General features: G+C 38.8%; 1 protein-coding gene across 1 annotated transcript in view; it reads left to right on the forward strand.

Annotated features, from left to right (window-relative positions):
- The first annotated feature begins 2,425 nt into the window (after nucleotides 1-2,425).
- ARHGAP42 (Rho GTPase activating protein 42) overlaps nucleotides 2,426-20,998 on the forward strand; it is a 149,756-nt gene continuing 131,183 nt past the window's right edge. Inside the window, exon 1 of the mRNA XM_064645138.1 lies at nucleotides 2,426-2,937. Within this exon, the coding sequence (XP_064501208.1) occupies nucleotides 2,784-2,937 (154 nt within the window). The 5' untranslated portion in view covers nucleotides 2,426-2,783. The remainder of the gene's footprint in view (nucleotides 2,938-20,998) is intronic.

A 20,998-nucleotide genomic window follows, 5' to 3' on the forward strand; every position in this document is an offset into this window, starting at 1 on the left:
TGTTCATTGATCACATATTGCTTCATGAAGCAAAGACAATCCTCAACAAATCTATTTCCTTAAAAAGAAAGGCTTTTACTGGGAAAAGGGAATAGCAGTACATGTGAACTAGTAGAATTTTCACATGGATGCTGGGAAATTCAAGTCTCAGTTCAGCTGAGAAAGATGTGGATTATTCTGAGAAGCATGGAACCAGTTAAATGGATAATGGTAAGTTACTTGGAGGGAGTTTGCTATTAGTATTGGTCTCATTAATAGTTCCATTCATGATCTTGATACCAAAAGCAGCAATATGGTTACAGAACTTCTGAAGATGAGAATATTATATAGTAAGAAATGAGTCATCCTGATTACCAGTAAAATTCCTTTGAACTAAAATGCTAAGTACATGTTTTTGGGACCAACAAATATTTCTGCTTTGACTTTGGAATCCGCTGGTTGAACACAGAGGAAAAGAAAGATCTAAGTGACATAAATAATGTTGCTGTGATACAGAAAAATACAACCTTCATCAAAGGCGTTTAGTGGAGTAACATAGTCATTAATGTGACTGAACAAGGTCTTGCAAGTAATTTCAATAAACTGCAATCAAGCAAGATGAAATCAAACTTAGAGATATAGACAAGAGCTATGAGAATAAAGAAGGGAACTAGCATTTGATTTTATGACAGAAAGCTTTGATTTATTTTAGGTATTGTATGGAAGACTTAGAGATGATATTATTGCATTTTAGAACTACATCAAAGAGTAAATGTCGTAGAGGACAAAGAATCTTTGCAGTTACAGATGACACTGAAGAAAGAACAAGTGTGCCTAAAATAACTTTGTGAGTATACATAGAGTGAAAAATAAGCTTTTAATAATCGCAAAAAATATCTATGTGGAACATCCTCCCAGTAGTTCAACTGGATTTCAAATCAAGTTTATTAATTTACAAGAGAAACTACATACTACTGCCTGAAAAAGCAAGGAAATAAACAGTCCTTTCCAGTCTCATTCTTCCTATTATTAGAAAAATTATTTGTCTCAGGGAACATGTTAACGAGCAGTTTTGCAATCACTATGAATTAAAAGAGATGTTAGTGGGTCTATCAACACTGACAGCTAACTCAGAGACTGTCCTGAGGAAGTCTCAGTCTTGTAAAAACTGAGAATTTTTTTTTTCACTTCAACAAATTCTGCGGGCCACATTATTAGAAATTGCAGTGTCTTTTCTGCATTTTTGACACTCACAAAAATCTATTGTGAACACAAAGAAGCGAGTATTGATGAGAGTTAAGAAGTAAGTGAGAGTTAAGAAGTAAGTGAGAGTTAAGAAGTGTGAAAGCACAAATGCGTCAGTGAACTACATTTTTAGAGTTCATTTGAGCAGGAGTTTTGAGCCTTCCTCCACTTTCACATTAAAATGTGTAAAAATGGAGACTGTGAATGATTTGGTAGGAACGTGTGCTTGGCTAACAGAGAAGCATCACCGTCTTCTTGAAAACTATTTTTAGCAAGTGGTGGGCTGTCTTGAAGTGCAATTACTTTTATGGCCCTGTCTCGAGGGTTGTTTCCAAGGGAGTTATTCCTGACTTGAAGGTGTGTTTACAGAGACTCTCCTCAAACCCGTATGTACATTTGTATACATACTTGCATACTGACACACTATGTCTGGATAAACCACTTCAGATAAACACACAAGAATCATCCCAAGTGTTTCTGTTTACTGAGATAAGCCCACTCACATACTTGTAAAAACCCAACTTTGCTGCAGTAACCGCGCTTGCAGTTTCCTGATGTTCCTCTTCAGCATGGATTTGGCTCGAGTTGTATCCCCTTCACAGCAACCAAGTGCCAAGGCAGACCACAGGTGTTCCTATCTCTTCTATTTCTTAAGTCTCTGCCTCTCTCCTCCTCCCTTACGCACGGCTGCTCCCTCCTTAACTTGTCCCCCTCCCTCGGAGCGCTGACCCACCGAGGCCGAGCACGCACACCGGGTAGGCTGACCAAGGGCCGCGCTGAGGTGCAGGGAACATTCCCTATCCAGAGCAGGCCCGCTCGGGCTGGCTCCCTCCGGCCGCAGCTCCCGCTGTTCCTCCAGCTGAGGCAGAAGACACCGGGCTGGCAGCTGTCCTGCCCCAGCAGAGCGGGCTGCTCCCTGAGGCATCACCCCCGCACATAAACCGGCCTCCTCCAGGCGCACCCTTCCAAACGCCTGTGATCCTCCTTGCCCCAGTGGTGAATCCTCCTTCCCGCCTTCCTCTGGATCTTCCAAAGCCCCCGGCAAAGGAGGAGGCGAGCGCAGGCTCTCGGCGGGCCGTGCGGACTCCCCGCCTCACCCCGAGCCCGAGCGGGCCGAGGCGCGGCCGCTCCGCCGCTGGAGGGCAGAGCGCGGAGGGGGCGGTGGCGAACGAGGGGCGGGCGCCGCCGGGCCGCGTCCCCGGCGTGTGAGCATGCCGCGCCGGGAGGAGGAGGAGGAGGAGGGCTTCCTCGGCCGGGACGGGGGAGGTTCGCACTGGAGTTAGTGCCGGGCAGGGAGGAAGAGGGATCGCTGCCGGAAGCGGCGGAGCGGCGGCGGCGCTGGGAGCCCGCGGTGCCCCGCGGGTAGCGATGTAGCTGGGTGACAGCGGCCGGAGCCGCCGCCTGCGCTGCCAGCGGGCCGGTGCTGCGGGTCGGGAGCCTCTCCGGGGAGGCGGCAGTCGCGCCTCGCCTTTGCCCCGCTTTCCCCTGTGCCCTCGGCGCGGCCCTCCCGCCCTTCCTGCCTCCGCCGCCGGCCGGGGGCTGCGACCGCCGCCGCTGCTATGGGGCTGCCCACGCTGGAGTTCAGCGACTCCTACTTGGACAGCCCGGATTTCAGGGAGCGCCTCAAGTGTCACGAGATCGAGCTGGAGAGGACGAACAAGTTTATCAAGGAGCTGATTAAGGACGGCAGCCTCCTCATCGGGGCCTTGCGAAGTGAGTCGGGCGGCGGGGCCGGGGGCGGCCGGCAGGGGAAGGGGCTTCTTTTGTTTGAATGGGCGCCGGGCGCGGGCTCCCCTGCCGGCAGCCGCCGAAAGGCGTCTCCTCAACTTTCTCCCCCGCACCCTCCCTTCCTCCCCCGTGCCGCTGTGCCTCGCCTCGCCTGCGGCGGGGCCGGGTGGGTGTCCCGGGGGAGCGGGGGCGGTGCGGGGCCCTGCCCCGGCCCGGGGTCCCGGCCGCGCCCGTCCCGGCGGGGGCCGCGGGCAGCGCGGGGGCGCCGCTGCCGCCGGGGCGCGGACCGGCGGGGTGGTCCCACCCGGGGACGGGGGAACAGCCCAGGCTCGGGGCTGGGGGCTTAGAGTAGCAGAAATCAGAGACTCCTTAGGGTTGGAAGGGATTCTAACGATTCTGCGATTCTGGGACTCTAAGCCCTAAGCCCGTAGCCGTGGTGTAGATCGCTGTACGGTACGGACCAGGCGTGTAGTGTTGCCGGGGTCTCATTTTGGGACGCTGGCTGCTAATTAGGTGTCTTTAGATGACGAAGACGTCCGTAATAAATGGGCAAAGCAAGAGACAAGTGAATTTATAGAAAGAGAATTTATATATCTTATCATGCCATACTCCCGCGTCTTCACGTACTAGATTAACTTTTACGTATTTTCAAAGGGTTCTGAGAGCAGAGATAAACATGAGCAATGTAGTGCTTTTAAAGGTCTGTGACTTGAGCAGTGACAGCTTTCTGCGGTGTGAAAACGACAGTCATGCTCTGAAGCGCATAAAGTGAAAGCTGAAATTGTCAGGAGCGTCACTAGGTTTGTCCTCTTCTGTAACTTCTTGCCACTTAACTTTTTCTCTTTAAGTCACTTTGGATCTCTCTCACCTGTTGCCCAAAGTTTTCTTTCAGGTGGAGCTGAGAACTAATTTACAGCATCTCATGCTGCAACGTGAGATGTTCAAAGAAAAGAATGACTTTAATCCTTAAAAATATCTGCCACATTGACATGGTATGCTAGTTTTTGTACAGTGAAGGGTAGCAGTATTGCTTGTTATGTGGACAGGAACAGATGTTGCTGAGCTCTGTAGCTCATAAGAAACCTAACTGATGCTAACTCAGAGTCTAAACCCAAAATTTATCTCAGTATCTGGGAGGTAAAAATTGTGAGAATTTTATTGATCCAACAGTCGGATTGAATTGTGCTTTTCCCTGCATCACTTGCTTATAGTTAATTTACAGAATTGCATTTACATAAAGTAGTAGTTACCTTTTGTGACTTTTTTTGTATATATGCATGTATTTCTGGATGCATCTCCTTTTTAGTGAGTATCTGGGTACAAATCTAGCATCTCATGAATTTATATTAAATTACTGTATCCATGCACACCACATGTGAGATGACATTACACAGAAATAGTGTGTGTGTGTATATATATATATATATATATATATATATATATATATATATGTATGTATATATCTACGTATGTTTGTATTTATAAACTCAATGGTACAATTTTCTTCCCAGGCAAAAAAGTTTGAGTTTTAGTTGTATTTAAGTCTTTCTGTTTGCTAAAAAGCTTTCTTCGTGTAACGGGAAGTCTGAGCTTGTGTTAAGTAGTAAAAACTTCCTATTTCAAACCTGTAAGATGGTGTCCACAAATAGTAATGACAGATCAGAATACCACATGGGTACTTTTTTGACCTGGTCTAGCACTGGAAATTGACTGCTTTTTGTTCCAGATCAAATATGGAGAAATATAACTTTCTTCTTAAGCTGCCTGAAGACAGACTGAGAGAGTCGGGACTGTAGAACCTGGAGAAGTAAAGGCTTCAGGGAGACCTTCCTTCAGCTTTCCAGTAACTAAAGAGTGGCATACAGGAGAGCTGGAGAGGGACTTCTTACAAGGGTATGCAGTTAATAGGACAAGGGGGAAGGGTTTAAATTGAAAGTGTATGAGTTTAGATTGGATATTAGGAGGAAAATCTTTACTGGGAGGGTGATGAAGCTCTGGAACAGGTTACCCAGAGAAGCTGTGGATGCCTCATCCCTTTAAGTGTTCAAGACCAGGTTAGATTTGGCTTTGAGCAACCTGGTCTAGTGGAAGGTATGCCTGCCCATGGCAGGGAGGTTGGAATGAGATGATCTTTAAGGTACCCCTTCCAACCCAAACCATTCTATGATTGTCTAAGACAGACTGTTGTAAAAGGAATATTGTTCTTGAGAAGTAATTTAAACCTTGATTTGATGTGAGTAATACCATTATTTTTGTGAAGAATACTTATGAGTCCTTGCTAGACTAAGAGCAATATTTCTATCTTGAGTAATGACTACTTAACTTGCAAGTTCTCCTAATTTTTGAAACTTTTAGTTCAAATGTGTTTGACACAGTGCTTATTGTATCCTATATGCAGCTCTAGAGTATTATGTTATAGTGTCTTTTAAGCTTAGGAAAATAAAGTCTGGTCTGGTATAGTAAGAAATCTTTCTCCTTTTGTTAATTTCAAAACCTTTAGTTTCATGACCATGCCTTCCACAGAACACTGCCTTAGTTCCTGTGTTAGGAAAACTGGGGAAATGTCTGGATTTTCCTCAACAAAGTAGAAATCCTGGGTTTATACTGTGCAGACTCTGTTGTAGATGCTTCAAGTAGCACTACTGTAGGTTCCCTAGAGCACAGAACTTTTGATTTGTTTAAGCAAACTAGCTACTTCTACTCACCTTCAAAATCAATGGAGTGTAAAATATTTGTGCATGGCTTTTTTTTTTTTTTTAAATTCTTTAATTGTTTTTGAGTACCAGACTGTGAGTAGTTGAGGTCAGTGATAACTCTTAGGATTTGATCTTTGAATATTTAATAATCTACAAGCCCTAGAGAAAAACAAGCATTGTTTACCATGTTTTATCTCTTTAGGTGATCTGGAATTTTTATTTACATATCATTTTGTAGGATCAGTTCTCTTGGGTTAAAATAATCCACACTGTGCTGAAGAGCTTCAATGGAGATGAGTTTTGGAACACATCATCCCTGACCATGTTTAGAGAAGAGACAGTGAAGCAGACTTGATGCATTTAGAAAAGACTATAAACTTCTAAAATTGGCTGAATATAAGTTTTATTACATGAAGTATGTGCATGGTTTTTCAGGTAGAATTATACTTCTGTATTACAAATGTTACAAAATATTAATATTTGGGCAGTCAACTATCGAAGTTACTGTAACAATGTAATGTTTATAAATACCTGATAAGAGATTCCATGTAAATTGAAGATAGAACAAATACATTTAATGCAGTATGCAAATATTTTGCATTTTCTTTGGAGTCATCCCAAGATAAAGTCAGTGATTTGGGTGTGGTTTTGCTACCTTAATTCCGGAGAGTGCTGCTTTCCCAAGTAGTCTGCAGAGCTGCTGCGTTCCGTGAAGCAGAAGCTGACTAGTGTGAATGCAGTGAGAACTGATAAAGCTAGGATTGATATCAAATCCTCAGCAGCTTTTTCATAGCAGTTTTTACACTGTTTCATTCTCTTTCTAAATGTATAAGGCTCTGGGGCTACCCCAGAACAACACAGATTATATGGTCTAGTTTAGTTGGGTCTTAGCATCATGTCAGAGCAATGTGGCTGGTGAAGGGACTCGAGCACAAGTCCTATGAGGAGAGGCTGAGGGAGCTGGGGTTGTTTAGCCTGGAGGAGGCTCAAGGGAGACCTCATCACTCTCTACAACTCCTTGAAAGGAGGTTGTAGCCAGGTGGGGGTTGGTCTCTTCTCCCAGGCAACCAGCAGTAGGACAAGAGGGCATGGTCTCCAGCTCTGCCAGGGGAAGTTTAAGTTGGATATTAGGAAGAAATTTTTTACAGAGAGGGTAATCAGACATTGGAATTGGCTGCCCAGGGAAGTGGTGGATTCACCATCTCTGGAGGTTTTTAAGATGAGACTGGATGTGACAGTGCCGTAGTCTAGTAACCACGGCAGTGATGGATCAAGGGTTGGACTTGATGATCTCGGAGGTCTTTTCCAACCCAGTTGATTCTATGATCTGTGTGGCCATAGTGCCTGCTTCAGCCTTGTCTTACAGTTAGTATTTATAGCGAGATAGTAGTTGTCCTTTTTCACATTAGATGAGGTACTAAACCCATTACTATCTCTTGGAAGGCTTAATTTCTGCATATAGTAGATGTTCCTATTACATTAAAAAGTTATGTTTTGACAGACATTTAACCCTGTGAGTAGGCACAATTAAGTAGAAGCAAATAGTTTACTTTGGTGCACCTAGAGAAGGGTTTCTTCTTTGTTAACTTAGGAATAAGGGCGAAAAAAACTTTTTAGAAAAAATGTTTTCCTCTTACAACTGGCCTTTTTGATTATTAGGTAACTGTTGATTTCATAGCCCTTCAGTCACCTAATTTAATAGATCTTTCAGGTGCATGTTTAAACTGTATATGCTTAAATGCTTTATGTAGTAGGTCCAGCTGTAGATGGACTCCTAAAGCAGAACTGAATTTTTTCCATCTTATTGATTCCAGCTTGTTTTGAATTAAAACATCAAGACTACTTTTTCCCTGTACTTTTTGCCAGTCATGTACCTTGTAATTTCTTTGTAGTTGTCTTCTCTAAAAGCAATCTAGTCTAGGGTGCTGTCATAAATTATATAGGAAATTCCATTATAGAATTACTTGAATACTTTTAACTTCCATAATAGGCCTACTGAAAGTTAATGATATTGTGTTAAACAACCCAGAAAAATGACATGCATCTTGTACAGGTGATCTTATGGCTCATTGTGTGTAGAAGGCTTAATTTTCTTCTTCTGATTTTTGAGGCCTTCTCCATCTTAAGGCCTATCAAATTCATATATTCAAAGATGAGAACTACATAATTTTTGGTTTAATGGTTGAAAGTTCTGTGGATTTACAGCTGTTTTAAGTAATACTATAGCTTTTAAAGTGTTTTGATATGATGCAAACAGTAATGAGAGCTGTGGTGTGATATAAATAAGATTTAGCAGATATCTTTTGGAGTTTGTAATTAGGTAGCAATCATTAGTATTATTTTACTTCTTGACACATGGAGAAACAAAGAAACAGACACAATTTGAAAATACCATCTTTTGCAGGGGGTGTGAGGAATATTTTTTACCTGGGTTTTATAGAAATTTCACACAAAAAAGACTGTTTAAGTGTCTGGCATACAGTTTTCAGGGATTATTCTCTCCTCTCATAAGCCTAATTATAAAAGTGATGAACCTGTTTATACATATGGAAATTTTGGGGGTTAGTTGTCTGGGAAAAAAAAAAAAAAGACAAAATTACACATAAGAACCTATGATCTTTTTATCTGTTTAGGGAATTTTTTTTCATGTTAAAAAAAAAAAAACTAACAAAAAACCAAACCAGCAACCCTTTGTGTCTTTCCAGAGAGATGCATTTTCCCAGATATCTTTGCCTCGCATATTTTAATAAGATTTTATCTTTGTAGTGTCTTTTCCAGATTCTAAATGGACCAGGACTGAGTTAATTGAACAGTAAGTGCTGAAATTTGATAGCAATAATTCTCTTTTATTAATGTAGACGTAGCTTATACTTCTTGGTCCCTAAACACATGATTCCCTTACCAATTTGATAAAAAAGTTTCCCCCTTCGGTATGACCATACATAAAGGTGTGATGCTAACACCTAGATAACTGGACCATATAACCTGTGTTGTTCTGGGTTACTCCCAGAGTCTTACTTAGAAAGAGAAGGAAACAGTGCAAAAAACGGTAGGAAAAGGCTGCTGAGGATTTGATATCAATCTCACTGCATTCACAATAGCCAACGGCTGCTTCACGGGGCACATGTGTGGCCTTCATGCCTACTTCAGCCTTGCCTACTAGTATTTACAGCAAGAGAGTATGTCTTCTTTTTTTCCCCACTAAAAGGAAGTTGAAACATAGTAATTGGCATTAGTTTTTCAAAATTATCTGTTCTGTTACTTCTGTTAGGCATTTATAGAGTTCTGTGCAGTCTCTGCTGGTATCTGCATTATCTATGGATTATAGACGTAACTTTCAGTTCCAGCAGTTCCAGCCTTTCATGCAAAGATACCAATAATAAGCTGGTTCTTGGCCAGAGAAGGATCTTAATTGCTTCCTCTGGCATTTAAAGCAACTGCAGTCTGTATCGTATTATCTTTAGCCAAAGATATATGAAGAAAACAAACGCCAGTAGATAGCAGACTGTTGCACAGTGCGTTATTTTCTGGCCACCACATGATGTTTCATTTTGAACCAGTATTCCCTGCAAGTGAATTTCCATGCTGTCAGTAATGACTATTGTGTTAACAAAGTCCTTGAATGACTCAAGATGGGCGTTCTTGGGCCTTAATATTGAAACAGGTATTCTTTAGAGAAATTCTGTAAATGGATTACATCAGGCTACCAGAGGAGCGGGCTTCAGTTTCAAATATCATATGAAATGACGTTTCCGCTTTAAAAAAAATATTGTGGATTTTTTTCTACATTAGGATTTTTAAGCTGATTTCTGTAAAAGGTCAAATTTAATCTTTTTCTTAATGGGCCAGTTGGCTTGTTGTCTACTATGTGCTTCATTTGCTATGAATAAGATAAATGAATTCTATTAATAAGAAACCAGCTGCTTCATGAATATTGTCTTTACTACATTGGAAAATATGATGCTGTGGTCACTGAACTTGTACAGATCTCTTGGGTTTTCGTGGGCAGAAGTGCTACAGCAATTTGCAGTTTCCTGTAATAGTAAATAACTTTGTATTCATCCTCTGCAAAAAATACAGAGGACAATGCAGTCCTTCTTTCTACTGAATGATAAGTAAAACAGTACTATGTATTTACCTATCTGTTTTTTCCTATATTCTCAAAACTAATTATAAATAAATTGGGAATTTAGGAGAATTTGGTGTCGTGGATTTCCTTTATTAAATCCAGTCTCCTGCTAGTATTACATCATGTAATGCCTACTTGTCAAGCTCCATTTTAAAAACAATTTTTATCCTTACTATTTCAGCTAAAAGCCCGTTCTAGAACCTTGTTACTCTAAGAGCTGGGTAACTCATTAAAAATAAATTTAATCTGGAAATTTAGACTTGCTTACACTTATTTTCCTTTCACTCAACATTTCTGCACTGTTGTTGATTTGGATTTGCTTGGTGAATAATCACATCCTTTTGCTAGACTGAACAAGCTGTTCTCATCCTTTCTTCTAAGAGTTTCTCTGTTTTTTTGGTTATTTTAGTAGCTCTTTTCTAAGTCTTTTTCAATACACTTTTTTTAAGTGTTCAAGACCTTAGAAGTAAAAGTAGGGGAAACAAAAGTAGCATAATATTCTTCATGAATTTGATCATTCCTCAAGGTATTCGGTGAGAACATCAACCATTAAATGAAATCGATCTTTATGGTCTTCTTTTGACTATGCGGTGCTATGGATTCCTCAAGTGTACAATTAAAGGTGAAAAAGTCTCAGGATATTATAAGCAATAGCAATGAAGTGAATATTAAACTGAAGAAAAATAACTAAATAACTTGACCTTCTTCCATATTAATATGGAATTGAAGTGCTGTTGGGGAGTAATATAACCTCCCATTGGCAGTATAGTTTTTCAGATTATTTAGAAGTTATCGATTTAAATTGCTTCCCTCTCCTGAGTTATGCAACTTGTATTTCACGGGACACAAAAGCTTAAACATGTTGCTGCACTGGTGTTTTGCTTGATATAGCTCAGCGTGGGAAAACAGTATGGAAATGCTGTATGGCTTAAGAAGTCTTATCTTCTTTTAGCTTGATATTCAATGCACAATTCGAAGTGCTGCAGTGCCTGGGTTATATAGTTCATTCTACTGCTGATGTTACTTGATATTTTGAGTTGCTTAAAGAAGAGAGGTTTGCATGTCAGATGTTGGTTGTAGTGTCTGTTTGCAAAGGTACTCTTGCCCTCTGAAAGATTATGTCAATGGAAGTAGGTATCACCAACAGGATTATTTTCCTTCCTTAAAGAGCCTTTAAGTCAAATAAACATCATGAAAAATAAAACAGGTAACAATGAGAATCAATTTGTGATTTTGACAAGAAAGGTTGGACCAGATGATTCTTGGGGCCCCTTCAACCTGGTATGCTATGAATCTGTGATTTGATCTTGTAGAACCATCTGTGTCTGATATGAGGTCAGCTTCTGATGTCTTCTCAGAGAAGCCACCTCTACAGCCCTCCTGCCCTCTACCAAAACTTTGCAATGTAAAGCCAATATAGCTCTTTTCCAAGTAATTCCAGTGCTTCTGTCTTTGGAAGTGAACCCTTTTGATTCCTCTTATAACAATCAGTTGCCATCCAAGCATTTGGTGACTGCTTAAAACTTATTTTGTTGTTTTTGATGCAGCCAAGTGAATTTATGGAAAGAAAAGAACAGGGAAATGAATTATTTAAAAGCTGAAAAGGCTTTTAATTCTTTTACAGTACATCCTAGAAGAGGTGGTCATTCAGCTGACCTGTTTAGACTTCTGTTAAGGATATAATTTTCTTTATGATGACCTCATCCTGCTGCTTTCTGCAAAAAAATACTTGGGCAAGAACCTGGTTGCTTCTAGAAAATTATCAAATAAAAAAATCATCTTCACTCTTTTTGCTCAAGTCCTTACCCTTGCCACTGTCTCACCACCATGCAAAAAGAGCACAAATCCACAGTAAAACAAGCAATACATGGGATAGGTTTTTCCTTTTGAGTCAGCTGAGTTCTTCGTTTGCTAATTGGAAGTGGATAAGAAAGGATAACTGGACATACTTTTTTTCCCTGCTCTAATAATTTGATTCATTTTGAGTGGCCAAATGTCAGTGTAAGTATTTTTGGATCAGTTATTAAAAGCTGCAGTTCTTAAAAGAGCAGGTCATATTTAAATGAAGCCCAGAGAGATTTCCAGTGTTGTGGTGGTGTGTGTTGGTGTTCCAAAGCCTTCCTAGATTACCGGTGCTGTCAAGACCTTAGGAACGTTGGGACCATTGCCATTAGTAAAGTTTACATTCCTCTTTAAGTTCATTCCATCCATCTTCTCTCCCTTTTCTGTCTTACCTTGTTTGCCTTTAACTTTTGTTTACAAATGATGATGAGGAATAGAGGTGGGGAGAACACAAGAACTCAACTTCCTTGGAATTTACTATTTGTATAAACTGTTATTTTATTCCTTGAATATTGTAGAGGGGTGATTTTCCTCTAAGGCTAAAATTACTTATAAGTTGCAGAAAGCATGCAGGAGAAACTTGCTGCTTTAAAAAAGATTGCTCTGAGCAATTATCTATTATCTATTAAAAAAATTGTTCCCTTGAACCTTCTCATATCTAGAACTATCAGTTCTGTTAAAACAAGCTGTACATTGAAGAAATACCTTTCCCTTGCCCCTCTTGTGAATCACTAGTTAGCCTACATATATAGGGAAGCTAGAGAGCTATGTAGCTTACTTGCTGGGAAATTTTAAAATAAGTAGGACTTGGGGTTTACCGTAGGAGAGGTAAAATTCCCTCGTTCTGAGGAAAAGCAGAAATTAGAACATCTGAGAAACTGCTACTGCTAAAATCATCGTGTATGTGTAAAAATACATTCATAAGGTATTGACAAATATTTTACCTTCTAGGTAAATATAAATTATTTATCCAATATTTTATATTTAGGATGGGTATTTAGAAAAGGTTCTTCACCCAAAGTGTGGTTGGGCACTGGAGCAGACTCCCCAGGGAAGTTATGGTACCAAGCCTACCAGAGTTCAAGTGCTTGGACAATGCTCTGGAGCACATGTTGTGATTCTTGGGAATGGTCCTTTGCAGGGCCAGGAGTTGGACTCAGTGACCCTTGTGGGTCCCTCCCAACTCAAGATATTCTATGACACTTATGAAGTTGTGTACTTCTATGAAGAATCTGTTTTAGTACAGAAAAAAAAATGAACTAGTTACCTTAATAAAAAATTATAGTTAGCTTATAATAAAAATTTTGGTTTGCTCTGTGTATTCAGAGATGCTTTTGTGAATCTTGTCTCATGGTAAATGTTGTTTGCGTAGAAGTCAGTGTCTTCAAGAGTTAGGGTTTGGCATTTTACATATCTTATGGGTTGGATTCTCCATCTGAGTTGTGCTTTGAGGAGCCAGAGAGTGAGGAGAGGTCCAATAGTACAAAACAGACCTGAGGAAAAAAATTTCTGGTTTCAATTGGTATCAGATCTGGTTAAACAGGAGTTGGTTTAAACTACAACAAAGTAGGTGGGGTTAAATAATCTACGCAAATAATAATTTTTGATTAACCACATGCAGAACATACCTTTACTGAAATTTAATACAGCTAGTACTACTACTTCTTTCTTCCCTTTTTTTTTTTTTTTTTTTTTATCCTCTCCAGTTTCAGCATATTATTGACCAAGTCTGATGGTAAAACTAGGGAAAAATAGTGCAGTTTGGTAAGCATCATGAATGCCTGAGGAGATATTTTTTGACTCATAAATCTCCGTCTAGGAATTACTGACTGGTTATGTTGTAGAGATTGGATATTAGAGTATGTTACCTTAATTTGATACATTTGTTGGTGTAACTCAATACAACTGAAGTAGCAATGAAGTAAATGCACTTCAACTTCTCAACATAGTTTCTTCTTGACAATGGCCAGTTCTTCAGTTTTTAGAAGGAATTCTGTTGCTGCTGTTTTTTGTTTTTAAAAAGTATGATGAGACTTCTGTGCTGGAAAACATGCTTCTTTTTTTTTGAGAGTTGAAAATTGTTGGAATTGTGGCAAATCACTCTTTATTGTACTTGCATAATCTATTTGGGGACGTTTTCAACAAGTCAAGAGACAGCAAATGTGGCATGCCTGCAGGGTAGTTAACACTGACTGTGGAAAGTAGTTGGTTGGTGGAGGAGAAAGATGAGTACATTTAATAAGGTGAAGATGGGCTTGCAGACTGACAGGTGCCAGAAATGTATGATATCTGCAAATGTAATTTGAAGGGAATTGTGGATATTTATGGCATTTATGGGTGTTAAGTCTGGTCCTGCTGCTTGTTTTTGGGAGAATGCTGAAAAATTGTGAAGAAACAAAGACCCTTTGAACATTTTAACAGCATATGACAATGCTCCAGCTCCTTGAAAACCACTAGCACCACGAAGCATATGGTGTTTTATGTCATTGCTTAATCAGAAGAGAAAGTTAAAGATTTATTTATATCACAGTAAAAAATATTGATGGACAGTTTCTCTAAGAGACCAAGGTGTGTGAAGATTCAAGTGCTGGCAGAAGGTATACAAATTAAGATTAGAAACCTGCAACTGCGAAGTTAGTAAGATACTTTCTTAAGACTAGTAAGTCTTAAGATTTCTTATGAAAGTAATGGACTTTTCATTGCTGGAAACACTTAAATTGTTTGCATTTTTTCCCCTAAGATACAGTTGGATTCACTTATACCTTTTGGACTTGAAGTATTAAGTCCTGAAACTCCTGTTCAGGGTAGCAAGGGTTGTTAACTGCGGTGCTTTTTTCTTGCCTTAAAAAGAAATATTGTCATCCTACTTTCAAGTCTTCAGTTTACATTACTTGAATGTACATGTGTAAGTGAAACTTTGGAATCTGGGAAGAATACATCCTTAAGACGTTTTACAGTTTAATGTTTTTCATGTTTAAAAAGCCTTCAAGAGAGGCCTCAGGTAGTTGCTTCTGATACCTTCCTTACTTTGGTATCATCATTGTGATTTGAAATGGAGGTACTATCCTGTAATAACAGTCTTGATGGGATGATTTTGGTTTGGTTTCTTTTTTTTCCTTTTCCCCTTCTTAGTTTTGAATACTAGACTGTATGGCTTATTTTAGTGTATATAAGTGCCTGTGCAAATATGCATTGAAACAAAACTAAACAGTTGAAGATGGCAATACTTCCTTTATTTTTATATATACAAGTGCTAAATAAATGTTCAGTTCAAATTGCTGTGTTACAGGTATGTAAAGATAGCAAACCTAACATTTTTGAAAGATCCTTAATGTTAGGAAAGTGGGATTAATAGCTTAGCTTTGTTAGCCTGTTGAGATATAGATTGTCTGAAGTACTTCAAGCATCTTAAAATTTTCGTAGTTCTCATATACACATTGTTTTGTCCTCTATTACCATGACTGATTTAATTGAAAAATGCACAGATAACACTAACATAAAAAAAACGGAGGTGTGTCTTCAAGCAAATGCATAAATGTAAGCTTGGCAATAGACTTAATGAAGTTTTCTCATAAGTACAGTCAGTATGGTTGGCTTTTTGCTATGTGAACTTAGGGCTACAGCATCTTCATGCTGTTTGAGAGCCTAAGATCAAATGAGAAATCCAAAATATTTCATTATATGAAGAGGCGTTTAGGCACAGCAGTACATTTCCTGTTTACATAGCCAAATCTTCTTTGTATGCTGAGAGATTTCCTGATACACTCACAGAGAATTTTTGAGTTTGCACTTGAAGCTGTAGCTTCTGTTGCTTAGCTGGTTGAAGATGCCATCGTCTGCACCCTAGCCTGTATGACACAACTCATTTTCCTATGGGGAAGGGAATTGATGTTTATCTAAGTTCTATCACCTGTTTATCCCCAAATTGCAGGATTGAAGATGAAAATGTTAAGGCCATGTTTAAGAAATTTGTTAGCATTTCTTTGTTCAGATTTAATTGGGAAGCGAAAAAATACAAGTCTTCTAACAAGTAGTTTTTCATCATTCTTTTTCCCCTGTACTCCAAGAGACGAATGGGTCTCTGGCCTAAATAAATTTAACCCACGAATTCACAGGATCTATTCCTTTCCTTTGCTTCCCTACAACATAAGAAGTTCTATTTTTTTATATTCTTGTACAATATTGATTACTGTACGTAATTCTACTCTTTCTGTTTAGTGCCTTCTCTGTAAAGCTGAAATACAAGAGGTTAAAATATGATTATTATTATTTTATTTGCGTTGCCACGGCACAGCAATGATGTAATTCTTTGTTTTGTCGATTCAGTTTGTTTTACTCTTGTCTCTTAATGCAACAGATCCTGAATCTCCCTGGGAGTGGTAATCATCTTAAATTTACTAAAATAACACTGCAAATCACACCTTTTCTTTTTCCCCCACTAACTTTCTGGCAGTTCTCGAATCATTTGTCAGTAAAATATGTGTGACGCTGTCAGAATTCATCATCATCAGCACTCCAGAACCTCTTTGATGTTCTCTGTGAGAAGCCAAAGTTGTCAATACACCTTGAGACTTCAAAACTATTTTACAATAGAAACTCGTGTGCCTACTTTTGTCACTTGTCTTGAGGAGTCATTATGAACCACTGAGTACTGTGTTGCTGGGTCAAGGGTCAGTCTTGCAATGTTTTATTGAACGTTTAATGTATCCAGAGGAATTGATGGTATTTTAATAAACACTTCTCTTGTCTCTTTGTAAATTAAAATGGCACTTAAACAACAACGTATTTGCAGATGGAATGAAACACAAGACAGAGTGTTACTCTTACAAGAGAACACTAGTGAGTTGGGCCGTGATGTTTCAGTGGCTTGATACTTTGTTTTGTTTGGTTGTTCTTTTTAAAATGTATTAAGTGATATAAATCTTGATGGCCCCTGCCCCTTTTTGGAGTATGCAGGATGGGCTGAGTGCACTCAATAGGAGCAGAGACTATGAAGGTTCTGTACCAGTGGGAGTTGGAGTTTCTGCGTATCAAAATCCCACGTCTGGATTCTTGGCAGATATCCAGATTAGACCAGTTGTATGCAGAGTTCTTGATTTCTTCTTGTCACAGTTGTCCCACAGTGAAATAAAACCTGTGATTTGGGGAGATTTATCTTTGACTTCTGTCCGTCTTCATAACTAGCACTTTGTCTTTTACTGTATATAAGTAGGTGTTGAGTAATTTAAACATCTGTTAAGTTTCATGGAGGATTTCACTTCCATCTCAGTTTCTACATAAGTCTTTAGTTAAAAATGAAAAAAAAGTGTTATCTAAAAAAGTTATTATATATAATAATGTTAAATATGGTTTTATAATTTGACTTACTGTTTGAATTTGATTTGGGTACTTATAAAAAAGGCATTTTTTATTATTTTATATTATTTATTAGGGAAACCTGCTTGGTTTCCCACAGGAGAGGGATCTTAAAACAGTTGATTAATATATTTTATTAAAATAACATTGGAGTTCAGCATTTTTTTTCTGAAGCCAAACAGATTATTCAGATAATACCTACTATCACTGCAGTAGAACTTCTCATGCTGCTGTATGTCATACTGTCCAGTAGAAATTTTGTCATACTATTTTGTTAAACTTCATTAAAAGTACATTGGCTCTTTAGATGTGAAGTCTGATACTCCATTAACTTCTCATTCATTCCAGTGTAAGGATTGCGCTTATGCCTCATGGAGAAATTTAGGAGGAAGGATTTATGGTGAGATCCAGATGTATGACATGGAATTTGATCTCTCCAAAAGCTGGCTTCTGCTTCTAAAAGGATGTCAAGTATATGAAAAGTTTGTTTGTTTTAAACAAACAAAAAAACCCCCAAAACTAAAAACATAAAGTGATAGGACACTTCTGCAAAACCTGATTGTTTCCCCATGGAACAAATTAATATAGTCATTAATTAAGTCCTGTTATTACTGAAATACAGGTTTTGGAGCTTGTGAGCTTACTTAACTTTAGAGATATGTCAGCCTCTCTGCAGGCTCAGCAGAGCCAGCCACAATGCCTTCAGATCTCCAGACTAAAACTGACCAGTCAGTGACCCTCACAGAAGTACTTATCTTCTAAAATATGTCAGACAAAGAGCATCTCTAAATTGTGGTAGCCTTTTGCTAAAGTTCCTCCAAGTGTCCTCAAATAACCCCTTTTCAGAAGGGACTTTAACCTGGGTCTGGATTCCAGGTGTCCTGTTAGACTCCAGAGCAGTCTGTGACAGCGAATGAGAAGTTTCACGATTTAAGTGTTCGCTGCAGGGGCAAAAGAGCATCCTTTGTTGTATGCCTGCTGCTTGGTTATTTTATCTGATGATGACAATTTTTGTTCTATGAGAAATAGTAACTGTTGCTTGTATACATTGCCTGACCTATTCATCTGGGTTTGGATTTTTTTTTTTAAAACCTTTCTTTTCTTTCTTTCTTGCATGTTTTGTTCCCCAGTTTCTCTGAAAAGTTCTAGTTTAGCTTGTTTCTGCTTTTAAGTAATCAAATCTATCATTGTGGTTGTCCTTTGTCAACCTTCTCTGTGCCTTCTTTGTGGTAACTGTGCCCATTCTGTGTTGGATTGCAAGAAACTTCATGGAATATTCAAGGTGTGAATGCATCAAATAATAATTTCTGCTTTGTGCTTGCTTTCTCTACTAGACCTTAATATTTCTTACTGTCACTGATTGTGTAGTCGATATTATAAAATAACTGTCTACAGTGATTCCAAGAGAACTTCAGGATTCCAAGATAATTCCAAGAGATTTCAGGAAAATTAAAGCTAATGTAAATACCATCACTACGTGGATATAATTAATTTTTTCTATGTGCATTAGTGTGTGTTTCCTAAATGTAATGTTCCTCTATCTCCTCACCTCCTTGACATTTAAGGTTGTAACACTCCTTCTGCTGTTTTTCAAGAAAGGAAGAAGTGAAAGCCAATTATAAACACCTGTATCAGCAGCAAAGTATGTTACTAGTGTTAACACCCTTTTTCAAATCTGATCTCTAGATTTTACGATGGCTCTGATAAATAGTAAACTCCTTTAAGTTTCAGAAAGGAAATATTTGGCAGGCAAAAGAAGTGTTAATTGTGATAATATAGAAGATATACTAGAGTTTGGTTCTGTTATAAGAAGGTGGTGCAAGTGAGTTAAGTACTCGTTGCTGCCTCCATGCACTGGCAGTTGTGAAACCAGTTTGGTTAGTCCGTCCTGTAAGATTCCAGATTATTGAATATTTTACTGGCTTAAAGCCCACATCCTCCTGTGTTTCTTTCAAGATAAATAGTTTCACACAGCTGGAATATGCACTTTGTTGACTTCAGTACTTAGCAAAACTGAAGCTTTAAAAGAAGAGTCTTCTGCTACCTCTACAGCTCTACTACTGTCCTACCTTGGTCTTAAAATGAAAAGATTTTTTTTGACTGTAAAATATTATGAGGCTTGTGTAGGTTACTAGTGAAATTTTCAGGTGTATAAAAGAGCAAGGGCTAAAAGCTCTTGAATTCTCACTGGAATGTGATTTTTTAGAAATACATATCTCTTCACTCAAAAAGCTGTTGTGCAAGGACCCCCAGGTATTCCTTTTTTTATTGTTACCATCCAGGTGAGTTATGTCCATGTCCGAGAACAGTCTTTGTTAATGTCTTACTCCTTTGGCTGTTCCTAGGATTATGTGGGTTTGGGTTTTTTTGCTTTTATCAGTGAGTAGAAACACTTCCCGACAATACCAATTCCAATTTATAAAGTATTTTAGGGGAAGGTGTGGAATCTTTTTGAAGCTGTTGTCAGACATCTCTTCTGCTGATTGTGAGTGTGAGAGCTCTAGGCAGCCACCTTTCATCATAGAATCATTGAATGGTTTGGGCTGGAAGGGACGTTTAAGATCATCTAGTTTCAGCCCCCCTGCCATGAGTGTTTACAATTCTGATTGATTTTTTATTACACTGAATCCCACAGAAGAGGAAGTCTATTCTCTGTAGCTTATGAATTCAAATGAAGGCAATAAAAACAGTTACTGTGAAAAGCCATTGTCCAAACAAGTAGGTTTTTGGAAAGTAAGATGAGCATAGCATAGAAAAATAATTTTGTCCCCTGTGTTTGTTGGAGAGGTTTTGAACTAACACAATGTTTCCTAGAAATTGCGGAGAGAAACTCAGTGCTAGTCCTATCATTTGAAAATGGAGAAGTACTAAAAAAGTTGGCCTGAGAGGGGTTCAAGAAGAAAGGATAATCTTTGGGCCTTCTGAACCAATGAGAAAAAATCAACTGGGTTCAGTCTTCAGGGTTCCAGACAAAGGGGAGAGAAAAAACCATCTTGGATAACTATAGTTTGCTCAAACCTGTTCAGGAAACAATAATCATGATAGTACAACCTGCTCTTTTGGTAAATCATATCCATGTTTCTTCTGTGCTTCCAGCAAAAGATTAGACCTCTCCCCCACCTCCCCCATTCCCACTTCAGAATTTGTTCTCAGGACTTACTCTCCTTTTCAACATACAGTCCCAAGGAAGAATTATATGAATTATGTCTTATGTGGAAAAATATGTTTTAGTAATTCTGTGCTTAAAAAATATGCTAGGCTTTTACCATACTTTGGGCATGAACACCTAGGAGAAGATGATCAATGATATCTAATGAATTTCCCCATCATGACCTTTAGCTGTACCACTAGAAGGTGGTACCTTTTTTGAAGGTGTCAGAATCTTGTGCTATTGGATATTTACTAGCTCTGCTCTTCTGTTTGTTTGTTTTTTTTTAAACTGAAAATTCCATAGCAAAAAGACTGATCCTAGAACATGAAGAAAACATATTCTGCAAAGGATGGAAATTTTTATCAAAGTTAAATTCAGCGTAAATACAATTATGTTATAAAAATACTCTGTAAGTTGTGCATACAGATTCCTTCAATGCTGAGTGAAATGATCAAAGGAAATTTTTTTAAGGCCAGGTAATAGATAAATTTTCTGTCCATCACTTTTTAATTCAGACCATGTACTGTGTCTCCAGTATCTCTGAGTTTGTTACAGCAATCTTCATGCTACGCATTATTTCCAACTCATGTTAGATCTATCATTGTTACTTTACACTTCTTATGGAAAGGAAAAAAACAGTATCTTTTATTTTTCAGGTTATCTTTTGTTACCTTGAGTGTTGCATAGCCTGCTGCATTTAATTTTAAAATAACCTGTGTCAGTGATAAGTTTGATCAGGAATAGTTCTACCAGGCCCTACTGCAGTCAGGCAGACGGCCGTGATAAGGATATATTAGGTAACTACTGGTTTAGACTATTGCAGTAAATGTACTATTATTTTATTTTTCTCCCAATAATCATTTACACATACGC

The sequence above is a fragment of the Pseudopipra pipra genome, chromosome 2 (genome assembly GCF_036250125.1).
Source record: "Pseudopipra pipra isolate bDixPip1 chromosome 2, bDixPip1.hap1, whole genome shotgun sequence".
Classification (NCBI taxonomy): Eukaryota; Metazoa; Chordata; class Aves; order Passeriformes; family Pipridae; genus Pseudopipra; species Pseudopipra pipra.